This window comes from Talpa occidentalis, unplaced genomic scaffold (assembly GCF_014898055.3).
Source record: "Talpa occidentalis isolate TD23 unplaced genomic scaffold, MPIMG_talOcc4v2.1 talOcc4.13, whole genome shotgun sequence".
NCBI lineage: Eukaryota > Metazoa > Chordata > Mammalia > Eulipotyphla > Talpidae > Talpa > Talpa occidentalis.
Genome location: NW_023601322.1, coordinates 21,061,069 through 21,082,392, shown reverse-complemented (window position 1 = coordinate 21,082,392; position 21,324 = coordinate 21,061,069). Strand labels below are relative to the sequence as shown.

The 21,324-nt window shown below is 40.2% G+C and overlaps 2 protein-coding genes across 2 annotated transcripts; one reads left to right on the top strand and one right to left on the bottom strand.

Annotated features, from left to right (window-relative positions):
• Nucleotides 1-583: 583 nt before the first annotated feature.
• ATP5F1A (ATP synthase F1 subunit alpha) lies at nucleotides 584-8,813 on the bottom strand. Its single transcript, XM_037508581.2, has 12 exons — nucleotides 8,683-8,813; nucleotides 7,392-7,470; nucleotides 5,997-6,166; nucleotides 4,094-4,267; nucleotides 3,829-3,995; nucleotides 3,468-3,616; nucleotides 2,995-3,146; nucleotides 2,661-2,885; nucleotides 1,733-1,840; nucleotides 1,467-1,611; nucleotides 918-1,068; nucleotides 584-800 (listed from the first exon to the last, which is right to left on the bottom strand). The coding sequence occupies exons 1-12, from the start codon at nucleotides 8,740-8,742 to the stop codon at nucleotides 719-721; spliced, it is 1,662 nt and encodes a 553-aa protein (XP_037364478.1). The 5' UTR covers nucleotides 8,743-8,813; the 3' UTR covers nucleotides 584-718.
• A 2,199-nt stretch (nucleotides 8,814-11,012) lies between these two features.
• Nucleotides 11,013-19,545, top strand: HAUS1 (HAUS augmin like complex subunit 1). Its single transcript, XM_037508582.2, has 9 exons — nucleotides 11,013-11,094; nucleotides 11,838-12,012; nucleotides 13,178-13,313; nucleotides 14,381-14,515; nucleotides 16,471-16,594; nucleotides 16,957-17,022; nucleotides 17,757-17,828; nucleotides 18,068-18,115; nucleotides 19,308-19,545. Exons 1-9 carry the CDS (start codon nucleotides 11,065-11,067, stop codon nucleotides 19,356-19,358), a joined length of 837 nt encoding a protein of 278 aa, XP_037364479.1. The 5' UTR covers nucleotides 11,013-11,064; the 3' UTR covers nucleotides 19,359-19,545.
• The last annotated feature ends 1,779 nt before the right edge of the window (nucleotides 19,546-21,324 follow it).

Genomic DNA, 21,324 nt, shown 5'->3' with positions numbered 1-21,324 from the left:
GCACCTCACAATCTCTATATACATATTCCATTTGTCTGTTTCTCTAGACAACTTTACAACCTGCATTGAAACTCTTAATAGAAAATAATCTTTTTGACTGTGTATCAAAGATTCCCAAAGGTCGGTCCAAACCAACCATAAAACCTGATAGATTACATTATAATCAAGAATGGCTGCTTAAGAAAGATGTGTTAAATACTGAAGAAATAATGTGCTCATTTTATTCACTGTTAGGATCTCCTTTCTCCATTTTTTGTATTTCAGCTTTCATTTTACCTCCCTTTTCTTGAGAATTCTAATTGCCTATTATTCCTGCCTACAGCATCTTCTTAATGTAGATTACTTTAGATAGGTAAGTCAGTCTCATCCACATTTAACAAATGTGAAATCTTGCCACATATACCCTTATCCAGTTTATGAACATCTCTAATCAATACCAAAACACTTGGAATTCTGTAGACTATAAATCTTAATCTAGACAATGCTGACTTTACTATTTTAAGTAACATAGCTAAGTAGCATGTTTACTAATCACTCAAAGTAGTCTCAGTTCTTTAACAATCAAACTATAGAAAACCACCAAGCAACATGGAACCTTTATTTTTAACGTGATTTCTGTACATCTGGAGCATGAGAGTAATCCCTTTACAAATGGAACTGATTACTAGAAGAAACAATAACAAAAACAAACTGGCATTTGATGTGAATCCACAGGGGTTTAAGCTTCAAATCCAGCCAAGAAGTTTGTTACGATCTCTTTCAGCTTTGCATCTGACTGTTCTGAGATCTTTCCATCAGCCCTATTTGGGGGGGATTAAAAAAAAAGATTAGTCTACCAAAAAACAAATTCAGTAACTAACCAAATTATAAAAATCAAAATTCTTAAAATTATTTTAAAAAATCAATTGTGTTCATACCTAATATTACCCAACAGTGCTTGGTGTTGGCTGATAACATGAGACAAGAAAGCATTCTCAAACTTTGTGATCTTGCTGGGCTCTAGTTTATCAAGATACCCCCTTACACCGGCATAGATAACAGCCACTTGTTCTTCAATAGCCATGGGAGCTGAAAAGAAACAAAAAATATTAAAGATTTGCTGAAGAAATACATGCCATGTTTCCAAAGTCATGAGTAACTTATACTGGGCAGAGTTGACATTGCTTTTGGTATAGATAATTTACTGAAATTTTACAGCAAAACACATATGTACCAACAATCTTTTAAATCTGCCAAATTTACATTCATGTAGCCAGAGTGGGGGTGGGGGCCTTAATTCCCAAAAGAAAGGTACTAAGTATACTTAGTAAGTTTTCCTAGTTAAGCATTTACATGAAAATGTTAAGAACAATAATTAAGGAAAATGGGCATCAGTTGCACACAAAGGCTGTGTCTGACAAAAGATAATAGCATGTATTATGGTTCACAAGACATAGTCGGAACATGACCAAACATGAAGAACTCACAATACTGTCCCTGCTTCAGCAACTCAGTCAGACGCACACCACGACTCAAGAGCTGCTGAGTGGCAGCATCCAGGTCAGAACCAAACTGGGCAAAAGCAGCCACCTCACGATACTGAGCCAACTCCAGCTTCATGGTACCTGCCACCTGAAACACAGATAGTTCACTCATACAATATATATTTAACTCACTGACACAGCACAATACAAATACAGTTTGATTTTAATTATCTAGTGATACTCCTCTCTGACAAAGTGATGCAAATTACCTGCTTCATGGCCCTGGTTTGGGCAGCAGATCCGACACGGGACACAGACAAACCAACGTTAATGGCAGGGCGGATACCTTTATAGAACAATTCTGTTTCCAAGAAGATCTACAAAATAAAAATACACGGGGTAGCACCTTAAAGAGATAAACTATTTTCAAAATTATGCTACTGTTCCCCAAATCTCCCTCAAAATCTTCAAGGAAGAATGCTAAGTGTCTTCTTATGGTAAAAAACCACTCAAATGTTTTGCAACCCAAATAAACTTAAATGATCTATAGTGCTAAGATTAGGAGACTTGAGATAAAGAAAAAAAATAGGTAGCATATTTATATTGAAACATAAAAGTAAAGTGATAGGCTCTGGGGTTCGCCTCAAAATTATTGAGAGGGGTAAATAATAGTATAAATGAAGCAAGAATGAAGTGCATTATTCCATGAATTGATAAATGATGAGAGATATATGTGGGTTCATACTATTCTTACACTTGAAATTTTCCATAATAAATTAAGACATTCAATTAATCAATTCATAACCACTAGTTTCAACCAATGCCTTGAAAGCATTCAGTCTTTTTTTTTGTTTATTTTTTTTATAGAGGCATGTTTTATTTATTTATTTGTTTGTTTGTTTTGTTTGTACATGCACTGGGTACAGTCAGGAGCGCGGGAGGGTGAGAGAATTCACCAGAGTCAGAGCGGGGAGCAGAGCAGGCAGACAGACAGAGGACACTGCTGAGGGGAGCAGTGGGCATCAGGAGAGGTCTGCGCGCCATGTGGGACCCTCCTCCGGTGGCAGGGGAGAAGCCGGGGATCGAACTGGCGCCGCAGAGGCCGTGGGCAGCTTCGCAACCCAACGCTCAACCACTGCGCCACCGGGGAGGCCCGAAAGCATTCAGTCTTTACACCTATTTTAACCATAAAAGTACCTGTCCATCTGTGATGGAAATGACATTCGTTGGAATGTAAGCAGACACATCACCAGCTTGTGTTTCAATGACTGGTAAAGCAGTCAAGGAGCCACCACCAAAAGTGTCATTCATTTTGGCTGCTCTCTCAAGCAGACGGGAGTGAAGGTAGAAGACATCCCCAGGATAGGCCTCACGACCAGGGGGTCGGCGGAGCAGCAGAGACATCTGACGATAAGCTACAGCCTGCAATGCAGAAAAAGGCTGTTAGGGTAACCTACTAGAAGCCGTATCTGTCAACTTTCTTGTTCTGTGGCAAAAACATACAGATTCTAAAAAATACATTTCCTTTGACCTGTTTGGATAAGTCGTCATAGATGATCAAAGCATGTTTGCCATTGTCCCTGAAGTATTCTCCCATTGAGCAACCAGAATAAGGAGCCAAATACTGAAGTGGGGCAGCATCAGAAGCTGTAGCTGAAACCACAATGGTGTACTTCATGGCATCTGAGGATAAAATCGAAGTTTTATAGGTTATTAATACTGTGATTTTAAATTAGAAGCACTACAATAATTATCTATTATCTAATTGCTTTACTAAATGACTTACTACTAAAATTAAAATTCTGTATCTTCTTTAAAGAAAATGACAAAAGCCTTAAATTCATTTTTTATTTTTCTACTTACTTTTATTAACAAAAGCTCAGTTCATTAGGAAGTAATAAAATCAGGCTTCACTATGTGCACGCTATCTTAAGATCAGCAACAACAGGGTATTGTCACAAAATCTGGGAAGGTAATACCAACGAGACTAAAGCTCTTTAATACCTGCATCTGTGAGTCTCTTCACCAACTGGGCAACAGTGGATCTCTTCTGACCAATAGCAACATAGATACAGTAGAGCTTCTTCTTTTCATCAGTTCCATCATTGAAACGTTTCTGGTTAATGATGGTGTCAATAGCAATTGATGTTTTGCTTTACAAAGAGAACAAACAAATTTTAGCCAATACTTCTCTGAAAGATTTCCCAACTAAAATTTTACTACTATCACTAATACTGCTAATCCGCTTATCAATGTTCTACTCTTCCCATTATATCCAAAGCATTTTTCATTTCAAGCCTAAAAAGTAAACTTTCCATAGAGCAAACTTTATTCAAAACTTTCAACAAGCAATTAAGTTTTTTACCCAGTCTGACGGTCACCAATAATCAGCTCACGCTGACCACGACCAATTGGTACTAAGCTATCCACAGCCTTAATGCCAGTCTGCATTGGCTCCCGCACAGAGATTCGAGGAATGATCCCAGGGGCTTTCAGGCCAACTCGCCTACGGGTCTTGGAACCAATTGGACCCTATTTAAAAAAATAAATAAAAATCATATATCAGAAACAAAAATCAGTTTTAGTATTTATTAGAAGCTACACCCACAGCGAATAAATATTAAACCTACCTTTCCATCAATAGCATTACCAAGAGCATCTACTACACGACCCAAGAGCTCCTCGCCAACTGGAACATCCACAATGGCTCCTGTTCTCTTTACAATATCTCCTTCCTTAATTAGTTTATCATTTCCAAACACGACAACACCAACATTGTCAGGTTCCAGGTTCAGAGACATGCCCTATAAAAAAGGTAACAATTGAACATCAGTGAAGCCTGACTTCTCTTCATATACCAAACACAATGCTATACAAAATAGCTAGGGGGCAAGGGGTGGGAGGTATTGTATTTTTCATGTGGTTTACTCTGGTATTCTTCCAACAGCCTTCTTTGGTTAAGACTCTTAAAATAGCTATTAATTTTAGAATAGCATTACAACAAGCCTACTATGCACTCATTACCACTTCCTGAAAGAAATTAACGCAGCAAAGAAATCAAACAGGTCAAGTTTTTCCCATTGCATTTCCTCTGGCAATGACTTTTGAGCTGGGTGATCAGAATAAAATAGTGACCAAAATAAACTGATAATTTGGGCCTCCCTGGTGGCGCAAGGGGTTAAACACCACACTATGAAGCAATCCACAGCCTCTGCAGTATAAGTTTGATCCCCGGCCAGCCAGGGAGTAACCCACATGGCAAAGCAGACCTCTCCTGTCTCACACGCTGCTCCCCTCAGCAGTGTATTTCAGTCAGTCTGCCTGTTCTGTTCCTTACTCTGTCTCTGGTGAATCCTCTCACCACCACCAGTACCCCTCCCACCGCATCTCTAGCCTGTACCCCAGCTCTTGTATGCATAAATAATCTTAAAAAATAAAATCTTAAAAAATAAAATAAAAAAATAATAAAAATAATCTTAGGAAAAAAACACATACAACTGAGAATTTTAAGACTGATTTGTTACTATCTGTGAGTACTTCCATAAACAGTTTAAATACAGTGAAAGCCCATGGAACATCACGGCAGGTACAAAACCTTTATAGGCTAAATCTGATAACCACAAGTCACTAACCACACATAGCTAAGTCAAATTTCTCTCAGCCACAATAGCTGCATTTCACACACTCAATAAACATACACGTGTATATATATTAGTCACTGTATTTAAGAACATAAACACAGAACATTCCTATCACTGCAGAAAGTTCTACTGGAGAGTATAGGTCTAGGTACTTGGCTCTTAAGAGCAAACAGGAACCTCTAGAGTTCACCCATTCCAAACTCATCTTTCATAAAAAGTAAAGAGAAGAGGTTAAATGTTTAAGTCAAGGTCTTGACCTAATGATAAAATGTTTGGCTCTATAATTAGTCTTCCACATCAAGTGGTTCTTTTTCCACACTAAATACTAACAAGAGGGCCAACCCATTTTTGCCCCTATTTTACTGGATAATCCTACTGCCCTTGGTATACACAGTCTGTTCTCCTCAGAGATCCATGACTCCTGCAACATTTATTTCTCAACTCACTGGTCAACTAGGTTCAACCAAATAGAACAGACTTATATCATCACAGAAAACTTCTGATAGCTATACCACTAGCTCACCTTTCAACAAGAATTGGTCTAATGTACTACAAATAAAAGTCATTAACTTTCAACCTGCCACCAAAACGAATTTAGTTGAAGTTAGCAAACTTCAAGAATTAGGGTGAAAGTTTACTCAATTTTATATTTTGGAGTTAGTGGGTACAAGTTAGATGTACATCAGTCCCTAAGTAAAAAACTTGGTTACCCAAAACCCTCAAGTTTATCCTTTTCACAATCTGTAATAACTAAAAACAAAAACTGAAGCAAATTGATACTTAGTTAAAAACAAAACAAAAATTTGACATGCTCTCTAAATTATGAATTCAGAAAATGAACATCTGACAAGACACTAATCCTACAACACCAAAATTTCATTTTATAACTTGCCTTTAAGCCTGAAGAAAATTCTACCATTTCTTCTGCTTGAACATTTCTCAGTCCATGTACTCGGGCAATACCATCACCGATGCTTAAGACACGTCCTGTCTCTTCAAGGTCAACAGAGGTATCAGCTCCAAGAATCCGCTCTTCGAGAATAGAGGACATCTCAGCAGTGCCTATTGAAAGGACAATTCCATTAAAAAAATCTGGTCCTGAGATCTTTTAAAAACCCATATTCCCAACATGTAAAAACTGTAACTTTGCAATCACAGTAATCAAAATCATGTAATATTTATGATTCTATTTTAAAGAGAGCTACCACTTTGAAAATGAACGCAAGTGATTAAGGAAACATCACAGACAAATCAAACCAGCTAAGAAGTCAATAAATTTAGCAACACCCTTATATTTTCCAACTTCTACCCCTTTAATTCAATTTCTTAAAAATCTGTACCTAGGTTAAAACCTAATTTTTTGGTAAAATCTTACAAAAATATATTTTTTTAAAATTTATTTATACAAGATTGATTGATTGATACAAGCACTGGGTACAGTCAGAAGCACGGGAAGGTGAGAGAATCCACCAGAGCCAGAGCAGGGAGCAGAGCAGGCAGAAGGGGAGGGGAGCAGCCGGCGGCAGGAGAGGTCTGCAGCCATGTGGGACCCTCCTCCAGTGGCCGGGGAGCAGCCAGGGATTGAACCGGCGCTACAGAGGCTGCGGGCAGCTTCGCAAGCCAGCGCTCAACCGCTGCGCCACTGGGAAGGCCCTACAAAAATATTTTTAAAGTACAGTCTCTACTACAAAAAACACTTACAAATAAAGGTACCTCCCCATCCTCGGCCTCCCTTGGTGGCAAAGGGGTTAAGTCTCAGCTCTATCAACCCATAAGGCACACAGCAGACCTCTCCTGTCTTGCCTGCTGCTCCCCTCAGCAATGTATTTCAGTAGATCTGCCTATTCTGCTCCTCAGTCTGTCTCTGGTGAATCCTCTCTCCCCGCACCCCCACCTCTGGCCTATACCCCAGTTCTTGTATCCATAGATAAATAAATCTTAAAAACAAAAATCTTAAATCTTAAAAAAAAAAAGTACTTTCCCTAGGAAGGACATGCAGGTATCATTTTTCATCTCAGCATATGCACTACATTCATATAATTTTAACAACTTATTTCCAAAGCCCTAACACCCTTCTCAAAAGAAAATCCCCCAACCAACAATACCTCCCTATGCCCACCTCCCTATTCTCTAAATAGCTAAATTGGCACATTATGAATTAGAAATTCTGCTGTACCTAAAACAGAAAGAAATCAACAAGTGAAAAATACCCACAGCATTTACAAAACCCACGTTTTCATTTACCCACAAGGGAATAAGTGTGGTGTGGATAGAAATAGCAATTTACCAGTCTTCTGAAGACGAGCGTTAGAGCCATGGAGGTTTCTTGCAGCAATGAAGGATGCTCCCAAAGCATTTTTGGAGACCTATTGCAAAAACATCTTTTAAAATCTGACTTAAAAGTTTTTATAAAACTGGCCAGCTTAAAAACAAATGCAGGCTTAGTTTATTTAATCAGCCATAGAGTTTGATTACAAAATAAGAGGTTCAACAGAGTTTTAACATTTTTTTTTTAAACTGTCTTCCACAAAGCCTGCAGCAATCTGGACCCCCTCCTCCAAGTTGGAATGCAGTGATCTGTCACCATCAATTCTAAGGCTACCACCTTCTGTACGACCTGGATGAAGGTCATTTTTGCTAACAAAAAGCCAAGACGCTACGGAGGCTTGTTAGGGCACTAAAATAACCTGTAAGTTCACCTGCCAAATTAGGATGTATTTTTAGGGTGATAAAATAAGTGAAGCTAAAACTTAACGGTAATGTTAACTTCAAGGGAGATTAAGTCAAGAAGGGCAGTGGCCTCGGTAAGCATTTCTCAATCTTTCTACTGCACTTGAGTTCTCAATCACTGTCACACTATTCCTCAAGGACGAAATCTTAAATCACGTCCAAGTATCAAAAGCAAAGTCTTCCTCCTGACGAGACTGAGATAACTGAGAAACTCGTTTCAAGCTGTCATGGTGTCAGCTACATGAAAAGCGTATCTGCACCAGCATGCTATTTTCACAATCGTTTGGGTAATTCAGCACAAAGTGGTGGCCTCTGGTATTCAGAAAACCACCTTCGTTAACCGCTTTCCTCTGAACCGACCTCCGGACAGAGGTGAAACGCCGGGGCCTGCTGACCTTCGCGCAATGTCAGCTCCTTCACCCTCTGCTACAAGGGCTGACAACAGTCCTTTGACCTTCAGCGAGGGAGTCCCTGAGAAACCGCGGCGCCGAGGCTCGCCGTTTCCGAGCAGGCCTCGAAGAACCAGCGCCCAAGCCCTGACTTTCGCCCAAGGCCCCTCTCCCACCGCTCTCGGTCAGAGAGGCAAATCCTCCTGAGGCCCATCTCCGGGCAGCATCGGGGTCGCTGCTTGCCGGGCCTCCTGCTGCACCATCCCGCACGGGGGATGAGCAGAAAGACCCTTTCCGCCGCCAGCCCTGCCCAGAGCGCGAGCCGTCAGCGGAGCAAGATGGCGACGCCGCCACAGCCCCTCACCCTCCTTGCATGAAGAGCTCCCGAGCCAGCGCTCCAACAGGCACCCGCGGGCGCCGCCCTGGGCCACCTCCCTCCCGCCGGCCCCTCGCGCTCACCAGCCCGGCCCGGCGAGGGAGGGAGCGGGCCACGGCCGCGGCGACGCGCACAGACAGCATCTTTGCAGCTTCGCTTCGGGAGGTTCCCTTGCAGCCGCAGCCTCCGGACTGACTGGGACAAAATGGCCGCGCGGCGAGGAAGGTCAAGGCAGCCGGCCCACCTGACCCGGAAGTCCCGCCCCTGTCTTTTACGTCCGGACGCGAAATTGGCTGCAGCTGTCATGGGGAGGACCTTTTTAAAATATCATTTTTAGAATTAAATCACAAAATAAGTGCTTAGACCTTCGCCAGATCCGGCACAGACGTTCGGTACGCATTTATTTTGATCTTTTCCGTCGACCTTGTGGTTGCCCCTGGCGACCACGTGGGTAACGGAATTTGATAAGCATTTCCCAAGTTCCCTCGCGGCACGAGAGATGGTTCACGTCACCGGGTTTGGGCACCAGCCTGGCTTGGCAATGAGCAGGTGTGAGGTCACCTGGTCCAAGGCTACAACTGTTAAAACTGCTAAGCTTTAATGCAGTAGCAGTAATAAACAGGGATTTTCCTATTGAACCGGTTAATCCTCAGATTGCTGGCTCTACCCAGATTCCCTGAGTTGAAATTTGGGGCAATCTAGATTGTTGACAAGCCTCCACATCATTCTAGGTGACTGTACGCAACCAAGGTGGAGAATCGCAAATCTTTTAGAGTCTGTGAATTAGAGCATGTTGTTTAAAAAATTGTAACAGACCCCAGGAGTTCAAGCAAAGTGTGAGTGTCAATCCTCCTGAGAGGAATTAATCTAGTCTGTGGCCGGGCTAAGGTTCAAGTTTTCCTCTACCAGTACTTGCTTCATGACAGCAGGAACTCTACACTTTCTATACTTACTGAGTAAATTTAGGGTGGGACTTTTTCATTTCTACTTATTTTTTTGTAATAGAAACAGAACTGGGGAGAAGGTATTTTGTTATCGTGGAGAATTTTAATATTGCCTTCACTTTTACTGTTCTGAGAACCATCTTTAGCTTCATCTACCAAATCTTGGCTTACAACCAAAACCTTAGTTTGTGTGGGGCATATGAATACCTGGGAAACATGACTTGCAAATACATGGTCAGCAGCCCTTTTCACTAATCTATTTCCTCTTCTCATGTGACCCATGGGAAATGTGACAATCCTGGGGCTCATAGTTAGGAACGGGCTAATGAAGAAAAAAATTTGGTTTGTAAGAACAAAGTTGCAGAGATATTTGAGCCATTTGTGTTGATAAAAGTGAACAAAGGGCATAAAGACAATGCTTCCCCATTTCTCAGGGGCTATACCAAGTTGTCTGAAATTGGGCTACTTAGCAGAGAAAAATTTAACTGAAACAAAAATAAGCAACTAGCTTTTCACAAAGTAGTGCCAAAAGTAAAGGAAGTCCCTGCCCCTCCCAAAGTCAAAGCTAAGGAAAAAGCTTTGAAATCCAAGAAAGCAGTGCTAAAAGACATCCACAGGGCCTCCCTGGTGGCGCAAGGGGTTAAGTCTAAGAAGCAAGGGGTTTAGTCTCAGCACTCTGAAGCTATCTGCAGCCACTGCAGCACAAGTTCAATCAAGCCAGGATGCTGACCCACATGGCACAGCAGACCTCTCCTGTCCTCAGCAGTGTATTTCAGTAGATCCGCCTGTTCTGCTCCCCACTCTGTCTCTGGTGAATCTCTCACCCCCGTGTGTATGTCTTTAATATAAAATCAGGTAAATTTATAATATGTACCCATCTATTTTATAGGGCTCCCATAAGAATGGAGCAAAAATAGAGAAAAATACACATAAAGAACCTCTCACAGTATTAACTACAGTGATGGAGGAGAGAAGTTTAGGGAAGGCAAGAAGAAATGAATGGAAGGGTTGCTGAGTGGCAGTGACAGTGCCTGCAGTTGGATGCGGTCGGCCCAACCTAGGCATTTTAAAACCTTCTCCAGCACATTTAGCACTTTGGTAGTGGAAACTGAGGGATATGATTAAGATTGTTGCAGCTCATATTATCAGGATAAAATAAAAATTCTAAGTTAATGTATTCCGTGTGGAAGAAATACAAACACCTGCTATCCAAAACACAAGTTTCAGGTATTTTTTTTTTTTAAGATAGTGAATCAAGTGAGAAATAAAAATACAAGTGACTTTACTTCTTCCTGGCTATCTGGAGTAGAGAGAGCGCAGGAGAGAATGGAAAGCGACAAAACTGCTGGCGCCTAAGACCCACAGAAGCCAAGGTCTCAGAGACCCGGATGGAGTCCTTGCAAAAACTACCATTCCCAGAAATCCCTGCTCTGGGGCGGGGGGGGTCGAAGGCCAACGGCGGTGGGCGGGACTTTCAGAGCGAGCTGGGTGCGTCTTGACAAGTTGGCGGGAGCAGTGGCGATGGAGGCGGAGGAAGAGAGACAGAAGCAGGTGAAGTTGCGGGAGAGGGGCTTGTGGCCCCCAGGAAAAGCCGTCTTTGACACACTCCCGGTGCTGGTGGATCTCCTGGGCGCGCTGCATCTACTTTCTCTGTCACCCTCCTCTGCTCATCCATCTTCAGTGCCGCCTTCCTGATCCAAACCCCCTCTGCTTACCCATCAGGAGAGCGCGATTCCCTTCCTTCCCAGGCCTGCCCTTGCTTGGACTCGGGCTTTAAGAGGGCTTAAGGAGACCCTGGTACGACTGGCGTGTGACTTACCAACCCACACCCCATGTCCAGCCAAGTCTCTCCCTTCAATAGCAGCTCCTATTAGAATTGATCCGCTTCGGCGCTCCACAGCCCAACTCTGAGTCTCCCGGTACTGGGAGGCTTATAGTGTTGGGACACTCATTTTCACACTTTGCACGTGTAGTGATGCTTTAGCATCTGCTTATTGAGCTTTTACAGTTATTCGAGTGATGCACATTATTAGCCTATCATGCTTTTGTAGCTTTGGGAACTGATGGATTGTTTTCTAGTCATTTTGACTCATACCACTGGTCATTGTGCTTGCACACTTTTAAGTATTTCTGATATCCCTGTCTGTCTCCCTAAAAACAACTGAAGATGTGAAGTAGGAAACCAGAAAAGTCATACAAAGCATTTAGTTTGCTTCTGATCACTTTGTCGAATTTGCTATGTGCCTTTGTAATAAACAAGCTTATAATAATATGTGTCTTTCTTTTATGGTTAGATTGCTGCATGGTTGAAAAAAGTATTTGGAGAGCATCCCATTCCACAATATGAGGTGAATCCACGGACCACAGAGATTTTACATCATCTCTCAGAACGCAACAGGGTACGGGACAATGATGTCCACTTGGTAATAGAGGACTTGAAACAGAAGGCTAGTGAATATGAATCAGAAGGTGAGATTAATTCCAGAGTTTTGAATGAAATATAGCTAGAACTAACCAGGTTTTATAACACTAAATAGTATAGACTACTTGTTAGTTTCGCTACTTTATATTACCCACATTGCTTTCCACTCTGTCATCATACTAACAATAAATCACAAATTTCATTATAGTACTATTCTGTTAGCAGTCTGATAGCAAACAGTGAGCCCTAAAAGATGAGTCAAAACTTAATAGCCTGACACTCAAAGTGTCTTGTGATTTTTCACTTACAACTTTCTTGGTCTGTTTCTAGTCCTCATGTGTAGACACAGTGAGGCACTGGACACCTGAGGTAGAGGCCATGAACTGTGAGACTTGAACAAATCACTCTGTTTCTATATGTTCATGGCTTGCCATATGTACAGAGAATTTTCTTCTGTACATATGGAGTTTGAAAGGTACAATCAAGACAGCTATTGTGCTTGTGATACAAACCACAGAAGATAAAGATCGATAAAATACCTTTTTATGGGTGATAATATGGCCCCCTAAAGGGAGGACTTACATTTGCCCTATATTTAACCAGGTGTATTGTATGTTTATATACACAATGTTTTGAATATAGTACAGCTTTATTGCAGTTCTGTTGCATACAGGCCTTCTACAACCCCCCCCCCCATTTTCTTTTTTAAATTAACATACAGTAAAATTGACTTTTTGTTTTGGTGTACTATTTTAAAATACATGGATTCTGGAGCCACTCTGACAATCAATGATGTAGAACAGCTCCATCACCCCCAAAAACATCTCTTGTAATGCTCCTTTGTGGTCATACTCTGCCATATGCTTTTAAAGTTGTTTAATTTTTAAATAATTTTTTGTCATTATTAAAATACTGTGTGAAGAAAGAGGCTGTGGGGCTAGAAAAATCTCATTTTGTAAAAACTTCCTTTTTATGATATCCTGTAATGAAAAACCTAAAGACGATGACTAAGGAATGCAGAGTTTCTTTTTGGGGTGATGAAAATGTTCTAAAGGTGATGCTATTGATAAGAGCAAAACTGTGAATATATTAAAAGCCATGGATTATATACTTTAGGTGGGTGGGTTGTATGATATGTGAGCTATTTCAATAAAGCTGTTAAAAATTGAAATAAAACATCTTTGTCACCAATGAACGCTTATATCTTTTCAGCTAAGCATCTTCAAGACCTTCTCATGGAAAGTGTAGATTTTTCCCCTGCCAATCTTTCTAGCACTGGTTCCAGGTATCTGAATGCTTTGGTTGACAGTGCAGTGACCCTTGAAACAAAGGATACCTCCCTAGCAAGGTAATTCTTGTGAAAGTTTTAATTTCTACAATCACACATGTGCTATAAAGTCTTGACCTGAGGACTTTGTGGTTCTCAAGCTAACTCCATATAGAAAATTTAAATAAATACAGATCACTGAATTTAGTGAACTCTTTATCACTGTTAATGAGTATGAATAATTCACATAAACTTGATATTTGCTTAACTTTTAGTGGGTCTTTTTTTGTAGCACTGGTTTTTTGAAATTTGGTTCTGAGGTATCGTTGGAAAGGGGTTGGGCATCACTTACATTGTTCACTGTAAACAATTCAGAAAGGCTGTGGGGCAAAACCACTGATAGAGCATAGTGAATTTTGGTCCTATCCCTACCCTATTGGGTAGAGTAGGTTAGTGCTCTTCATTCTTGTGTGACATGTATTATATCTGTATAATGACATAATTTTCCCAACAACAATTCTAAGAGGAAACTGAATCTCAGATGGGAAGAATTAAATAACCTCTGAGGTAGTAAATGGCAGAGTTGAAATTCAAATCTATTCTGCTCTAAAGTCCATGTGACTGTCACTAGTGGCCATATCTTAGCTGGGACTACCACTACAATTTTTGTGTTTTTGTTTTTTTTGTCAGCACATGGCAAGTTTATTAAGGAAAAGAGAAAAAGGAAAAAGAAACACCTGCGTAGACACAGGCAGGCATGAGAATTACCTACCACTATAATTTGTAACTAGAGAACTGTATAGTTATTCCGCATAATTGCCTACATACAGGCCTTAAATATATATATATAATATATATATGCACAAAAGTACAAGAAGGTGAAGGTTGTAGCAAGGGAGCATAGAGAAAGAGGAGTGAATTCCAGGATAGGAGTAAATCTTATTTGAGTTTTGAGTGACAAATGGAAAATTGCCAGCTGAAAAAGTGTATTGCAGCTGAAAAAGGAAACTGTGTATAAAAAATCATAGAGATAAGAAACAGTATGATTATAGAAAAATCCACATAGAGATAAAATAGGTTTTAGAAGTGAGGAATAGTTGTAATTATTGTCCTTAATGTCCATTTATGTAACCAGAGTCTTCTTTTAGTTTTCTCCCTGCAGTGAATGATTTAACTTCTGATCTTTTTCGTACCGAATCCAAAAATGAAGAAATCAAGCTTGAATTGACAAAACTTGAAAAAAATCTAACTGCAACTTTGGTGTTAGAAAAATGTCTCCAGGAGTAAGTAATTGAGTTGGGAATGGTGACAGTTTTTTTCTAACGGTGGTAACAGGACATTATCAGATTCAGCTTTGACAATGATATGATTTAAAACAACATATTAAGTAATGGAGTTCAGGGCCTCCATGGTGGCGCAAGAGCTTAAGATGCAGCCTATGAAGCTATCTGCAGCCACTGCAGCATGAGTTTGATCCCCGGTCAGGGAGCAACCCACATGGCAGACCTTTCCCGACTTGCCCGCTACTCCCCTCAGCAGTGTATTTCAGTCAATCTCTCTGTTCTGTTCCCCACTCTGTCTCCAGTGAATCCTCTCCTCCCCCCCCATCCCCCACACCTCTGGCCTGTACCCCAGTTCTTGTATGCATGAATAAATAAAAAAAAAATGGAGTCCATAAATTTTTTTTAAAAGATTAATTTATTTATGCACACAAGAACTGGGGTGCAGACCAGAAGTGTGGGGGGGGGGCGAGAGGATTCGCCAAGGACAGTGGGGGGCAGAACAGGAAGATTAACTGAAATACACTGCTGAGGGGAGCAGCAGGTGAGTCAGGAGAGGTCTGCTGCACCATGTGGGTAGCTCCCTGGCCAGGGTTCAAACTCATGCTGCAGTGGCTGCGGATAGCTTCATAGGTTGCGTCTTAACCCCTTGCTCTATCACGGAGGCCCTCATAAAATATTTTTTAAGTAGAAAATGACTTGGGCCTTCCTGATGGCATAGGAGGTTAAGTCTCAGCAGCGCTATCACTGTGATAGCCTGAGTTCAATCCCCAACCAGGGAGCTGACCCACATGGTGCAGCAGACCTCTCCTGTCTCACCCACTGCTCCCCTCAGCAGTGTATTTCAGTAAATCTGCTTATTGTGCTACCTCTCTGTCTCTGGTAAGTCCTGTCACCCACTGCACCTCTGGCCTAAATCCCAATTCTTGTATGCATAAATAAATAAAAGGCATTACATATTAGGGAAAAAAGAAGAAGAAAATGACTTGGGTGAAGCTGGCGATGGTTGGATACAGACTTTCAGCTTTTACTTCATAGAATTTTTTTTCCATCTCTTGCAAGTAACTGGGTTTTATAATTTTTGAAATTATGTGATATTGAAGTTATCAACTCCTGTACAATTTAAAATCACTTTATACTTTGTTGCCATTTCTGACTAGAGCTCTGCTATCCCTCTTGACAATCTGGACCTTCTTTAGATCCCTGTTGACCCTGAGATTAGAGTATATGGATAGGAGTATGTATAGGCACAAGTAATTTGGTGGTGTGTAAATTTTCAACAATTATTGATAGGTGTATGCAAGGTACTGTGTCGTGTCACATTTAGGAGAGAAGCTTTAGTACCTCTGTAACTCAAATTTGACTTTAAGATATGTGAAATCACTCTTTTGAGCAGCAGGTTTACTTTTTCTAAGAGCAACTGGCATACGTTAATCTTAAAATTATTTATTGAGAAAAATACCAGATGGCAACTTGGAAAAAATCAACTCTTAGAAATGTGTGGTAGCTACTCAGGGATGTAAAAAGTGGAGTGGCAATCCAGCAAGTTGGTTGCCTGCTTTTATTTTTTTTTTAAGTTTTTTTATTTATGCATACAAGAGCTGGGGTACAGGCCAGAGATGCGGGGTGATGAGAGGATTCACCAGAGACAGAGCGGGGAACAAAATAGGCAGATCAACTGAAATACACTGCTGAGGGGAGCAGTCAGCGAGACAGGAGAGGTCTGCTGTGCCATGTGTGTTGCTCCCTGGCCTGCCAGGGATCGAACTCATGCTGCAGAGACTTCAGAGAGCTTCATAGTGCGGTGCTTAACCCCTTGCACCACCAGGGAGGCCCAGGTTACCTACTTTTGACTAATTCAGAGTTGAGTCCAAACTCAACAATAATTTCACTGAGGAGAAGCAAATGTTTTTTTTCTTTAAAGGCATCTGTGTAGTTTGTTTCCTTTATTTTTTGAGGGATCTCAAGAAGGCAGAGATGCATCTGTCTACGGAACGGGCTAAAGTTGACAATCGTCTTCAGAACATGGACTTTCTAAAAACAAAATCAGAGGAGTTCAGATTTGGAATCAGAGCTTCAGAGGTTTGTGTGAAGGAATACATATAGTCTTCTCTCTCCAGACTTCTTTATAGCCTTCATCCTTGTAACTAGGCAGTATTATTACTCCCTTTTGATAGATAAGGGAATGACAGAGAATACAGGTAACTTATCCACAGCAACATAGCAACTTAACACATCAAATTCAAAGGCCAGCCAGATCCAAAAGCTCAAACTCTTGAACATCACACCCACTGTCACAAATCTGAACTGTGGAAATTGTTTTCATGCAACATAAAGGTGCTTAGATTCATCTACAGTTTTTCATATGAGTTGCAGCTCACTTTGCTATAATGATCGCTTTCAAATGATTTTTCTTAACTGAACCTCCTTTTTTGTAACTGTAGGAACAGCTTTCAGCCAGAGGCATGGATGCTTCTCTGTCTCATCAGTCACTGGTAGCACTTTCCGAGGTAAGCTTATTTTAACCCAATTTAACTTCTTTTAACCCAATTTAACTTCCTTTAAAATTTGTCCACTATTTGTTTTTTCATTTGTTTCTTTTTATAGAGCTTTATTCACTATTGACCTAATTTCTCTTCCTTTCCCTCTGTAACTTATGTTCATCAGTGTTTGTATCTTTATTACTTGCTTAGCTGTATACATGCTCACATTTGTGTGGTTTCTTTTTTTTTTTTAAGATGTATTTATTTACGCATACAAGAGCTAGGGTGTAAGCCAGAGGTGCGGGGTGGGGGGTGAGAGGATTCGCCAGAAACAAAGCAGGGAGCAGAACAGGTATTCTACTGAAATGCACTGCCTGGGGGGAGCAGCGAGTGAGACAGGAGAGGTCTGCTGCACCATGTGGGTCAGCTCCCTATCCAGGGATCGAACTCAAACTCATACTGCAGTGGCTGCAGATAGCTTGATAGCGCTGTGTCTTTAACCCCTCTGCCACCAGGGAGGCCCCTAAATCTAATTCTTAATGGGTGGGTGTGTGGTTTCTTATTATAAACATTTTATAAGCATTGTTTCCATTGGAAGTGAGTCTGTTTATCTATGTACTATGTAGTATGTCTAATGTATCTCTGATACATTATTTAAAATCCTAATGTTAATATTTTATCATAGTTTATTTCAGAAATAAGCAACATTGAGTTGTGAATATCTCTATTGCTGTGTGACCCTGTGCTTTTTTCACCCCCAGAAACTGGCAGAATTAAAAAGACAGACCATACCTTTGAAGAAAAAATTAGAGTCCTATTTAGATTTAATGCCGGTAATTATTTTTATGACTTTTTTAAAAAGCTATCTCCTCTACCCTTCCCCAATGACACTAAATAATCATGAAAATGGTGAGTTTCTATTTAAGGATTTAAAATTTATGCTGAATTTTAGTATTGTATATATATTGGATATACTGTGAAGTTTTTTGCCTTTTGAAAAGGATTGTTGCATATTCCCCCTTGAGCCCTAATTGAGGCATATAACCTTTCCTTGTTTTATTTTTTTTTTAAGAATCCTTCTCTTGCTCAAGTGAAAATTGAAGAAGCAAAGCGAGAATTAGTAAGTTTCATTTTTTTCTTCAGATTTTAAAAAAAGGAAATAAATACTGATACAGTTAAAAATTTCCTTTGTCCTTCTTTCCATCCTCAGAAGTAAGCCACTGTCCCAAAGTTGCTATGTATGATTTCCATGCACCTTTTACTAGCTTGGGGGCACATGTGTATATGTATTTTTTTTTTTCCATAAAAAAATACATAGTGATCTTTTGGTTTTTGTTTTTTTGGGTTTTTTTTGGTTTGTTTTTTCAGTTTTTATTTTGCTAGTATTATAAGTGTCATGGGGAAAATCGGGTGTAGGCCAGAGGTGTGGGGGTGAAAGAATTCATCAGAAACAGAGTGGATAACAGAATAGGCAGATTTATTGAAATACATTGCTAAGAGGATTAATAGGAGAGGTCTGCTATGCCCATAGTGGTCTTTTGTATCTTTTAAATTTTTGCTTAGATTTTCCTGGGTGGAAAAGAGGATTGAGTGACAGACTATTCTAGATGAAAGGAAGTAGCAGAGGCATAGGTCTTTTCCAAGCTGTGGCAAGGAATGAGGTCTTAGGAGTAAGCAATGGAAGACAGAGCTAATTTGTTTATGGTATAAAAAGCCTTAAGTCTAAAGAGACTCTACAGGACCACTGAAAGTTGCTGTATATTTTCTTGTTTTTTAAGCTAAAGAGAGAGATGATCAAAGCTGTGCTTTTTGATTGAGCTTGTTCTCTAGGAAGATTATTCTGGAATCAGTATTTAGGTTAGGTCAGAGGAAGGAGAAAACTGTAGAAACCAGTTGGCCTGTGTAGGCCAGATGAGAAGGAACGAGATCAGTGGCAATCAGGATGGAAAAGAAGTGATGTAGGCGGCATTGTGGAAGTAGGTAGCATGCAGAGTAAAAGTCAGAAAAAAATATTCCTGTATCATTACACTGATTAATCCTTCTAGAGGGTTTTTTCCCTTTACATGTTTATTAGAATCAGAAGTCTGAAAACTTTTTGGGGAGAGGTGTGTTGAGAGGAGGGAAATGTAGAATCAGGGAATGTCTAAAAACATTTGATATTCATGGTGGTATTTAAAAAAAATTCTGTTTTCATGTTTTCTCTTATTTCATTTACTTTAAGTAGCATTAGAAGTTAGATCACCTGTTTTATTTACTATATATCAGTAAAGCACCTTATTTATAGTATTTACAGTGTTTCTTTCTTCCTTTAGGATACCATTGAAGCTGAACTCACAAAGAAAGTAGACATGATGGAATTGTGACCGGAGCCAAATAAATGTCATTTTATCTAACTAAGTCAATTGAATAGGACTTTAAAGAGTTGTTTCTTCTTAGCATTCCTTACTAACTTAATTTTTGTTCTTCAATGAGATAATAATGTCATTGGTAGAATAGTGGTTTCTGGTTGTGTATTATATTTTTTGTCCAAATACATATTTTTCATATTAAGTTGCATTGTTTGTTTTCGGTGTTGCTGGTGGTTAAGTCTGCGTTAGTAGTTCTGTTAGGTGAACGCTATGGCAGTGCTCATGCTCATCAGGTCAGCTAAGTGAAGAGAAAAGGTTCTGCAACTGCAGTTACATTTCTCCATCTCTTCCCTCTCCAGGGCCTTGCTGTTATTTCTGATCAGCTCACCTGCCTATCTCCAAATGTTAATATATGCAGAATGTAGTTTATGAAAAAGATGACCTTTTAAATCAGTAGTAGAAAGATGAATAATTCGGGAAACCCACAAAGTCAATCCTTAGAATTATGAGAAATAATAAATAGTTGTTGTTTGATGTTGCGTTGACAACACCACACTGACAAAGGGGAGTTGTGGCGCAAGCTGTAGGATGCAGGATGCTGCTGAAGAGCAAGATCCTGGCCTTTTTATTGATAGAATAATTGTACAGCATCAGTTGTGAGGGGCAGGAGGACAAAAAGAAAAGGGAGGGGTGAAACTAGAAAATGTGCTCTGTCATCTGTAGTAGCAGGGGTTGTGAGTCTGCCCTCCAGGCACTTCTCATCTGCTCTCTTGACTTGGTATTGTAATTGAGATTAAGCCCTAGATCCCCACCCATGGTTTCAATCTTAACAAGGCTTTCCACTGATCAGCTTCTGGAAAGTTGTATGGCCTTAAAATATATCGGTCCTCATTCAGGTCATACCTCTTGAGGTGTAAGCGGAGAGTACTTTATGCATCAGTCATCAGCTCCTCAGGTGTTCCTCGTCACACCTTGAAATGCATAGCGTTCCCAGAGTGATGAAGCTTTCTGCTTCTTGGTTGATTTGAAAGGTACATTGTAAGGTTTGGCTTCTATGACTGATTGACTGGGCAGTTCTGACCTTGTAGAGGAATGCAGAACTGCAGGTAACAAAAAATGGTGGCTGAACAGGCCACTTAGAATTAGCAGCCCCATGGTCTGAGGCTTGTTTTAAATTTTGAGCACCGCACTGTGAAGCTGTCCACAGCCTCTGCAGTGAGGGTTTGATCCCTGTCAGCTGGTGAGAATCCCACATGGTGAAGCAGACCCCTCCTGCCTTGCCTGCTGCTACTCTCAGCAGCGTATTTCATCAGTCTGCCTGTTCTGTTCCCTGCTCTGTCTCTGGTGAATCCTCTCACCCTCCTGCGCATCTGGCCTGTACCCCGATTCTTGTATAAATAAATAAATCTTTAAAAATAAAATATAAAATAAATTTTGAGCTGATAGCTATAAGTAGCTAATTTTGTTTATTGGTTTTACAATAGCTAATTGTTAAAAGTAGCCTTGGAAATTAATGTTCAAAGAAAAAGGAGAGACAAGTATGTACAAATAAGAATCAAAAAAGAAACTTGGAAATAGCATAATGTTATAAAACAGGTAACATTTTACGCTCAGTAATTGGTAAAACAGGTATTAAAAAAATCAGCAATGATACAAAATATTTAAACAATACAATTAACAAACTTCATCTAATAAAGAACCTTGTACCTAACACTGGCTATTGGACTCATGTTCTTTTCAAGTACATCAACAGCCAGATGGAAGAGAAACAGGATGAGAGCCTGGAACAAAGGAGTTCTGTCATGGAGCTTGCATAGATACAGCTTTGTTATTAATATTCTCATCTCCAGAATCTAAAGTAATTACTTTGCATTTTTTTAAAAAGATTTATTTATGCATACAAGAACTGGGGTACAGGCACCGAGGTGCAGGGGGTGAAAAGATTCACCAGAGACAGAGTGGGGAACAGAACAGGCAGACT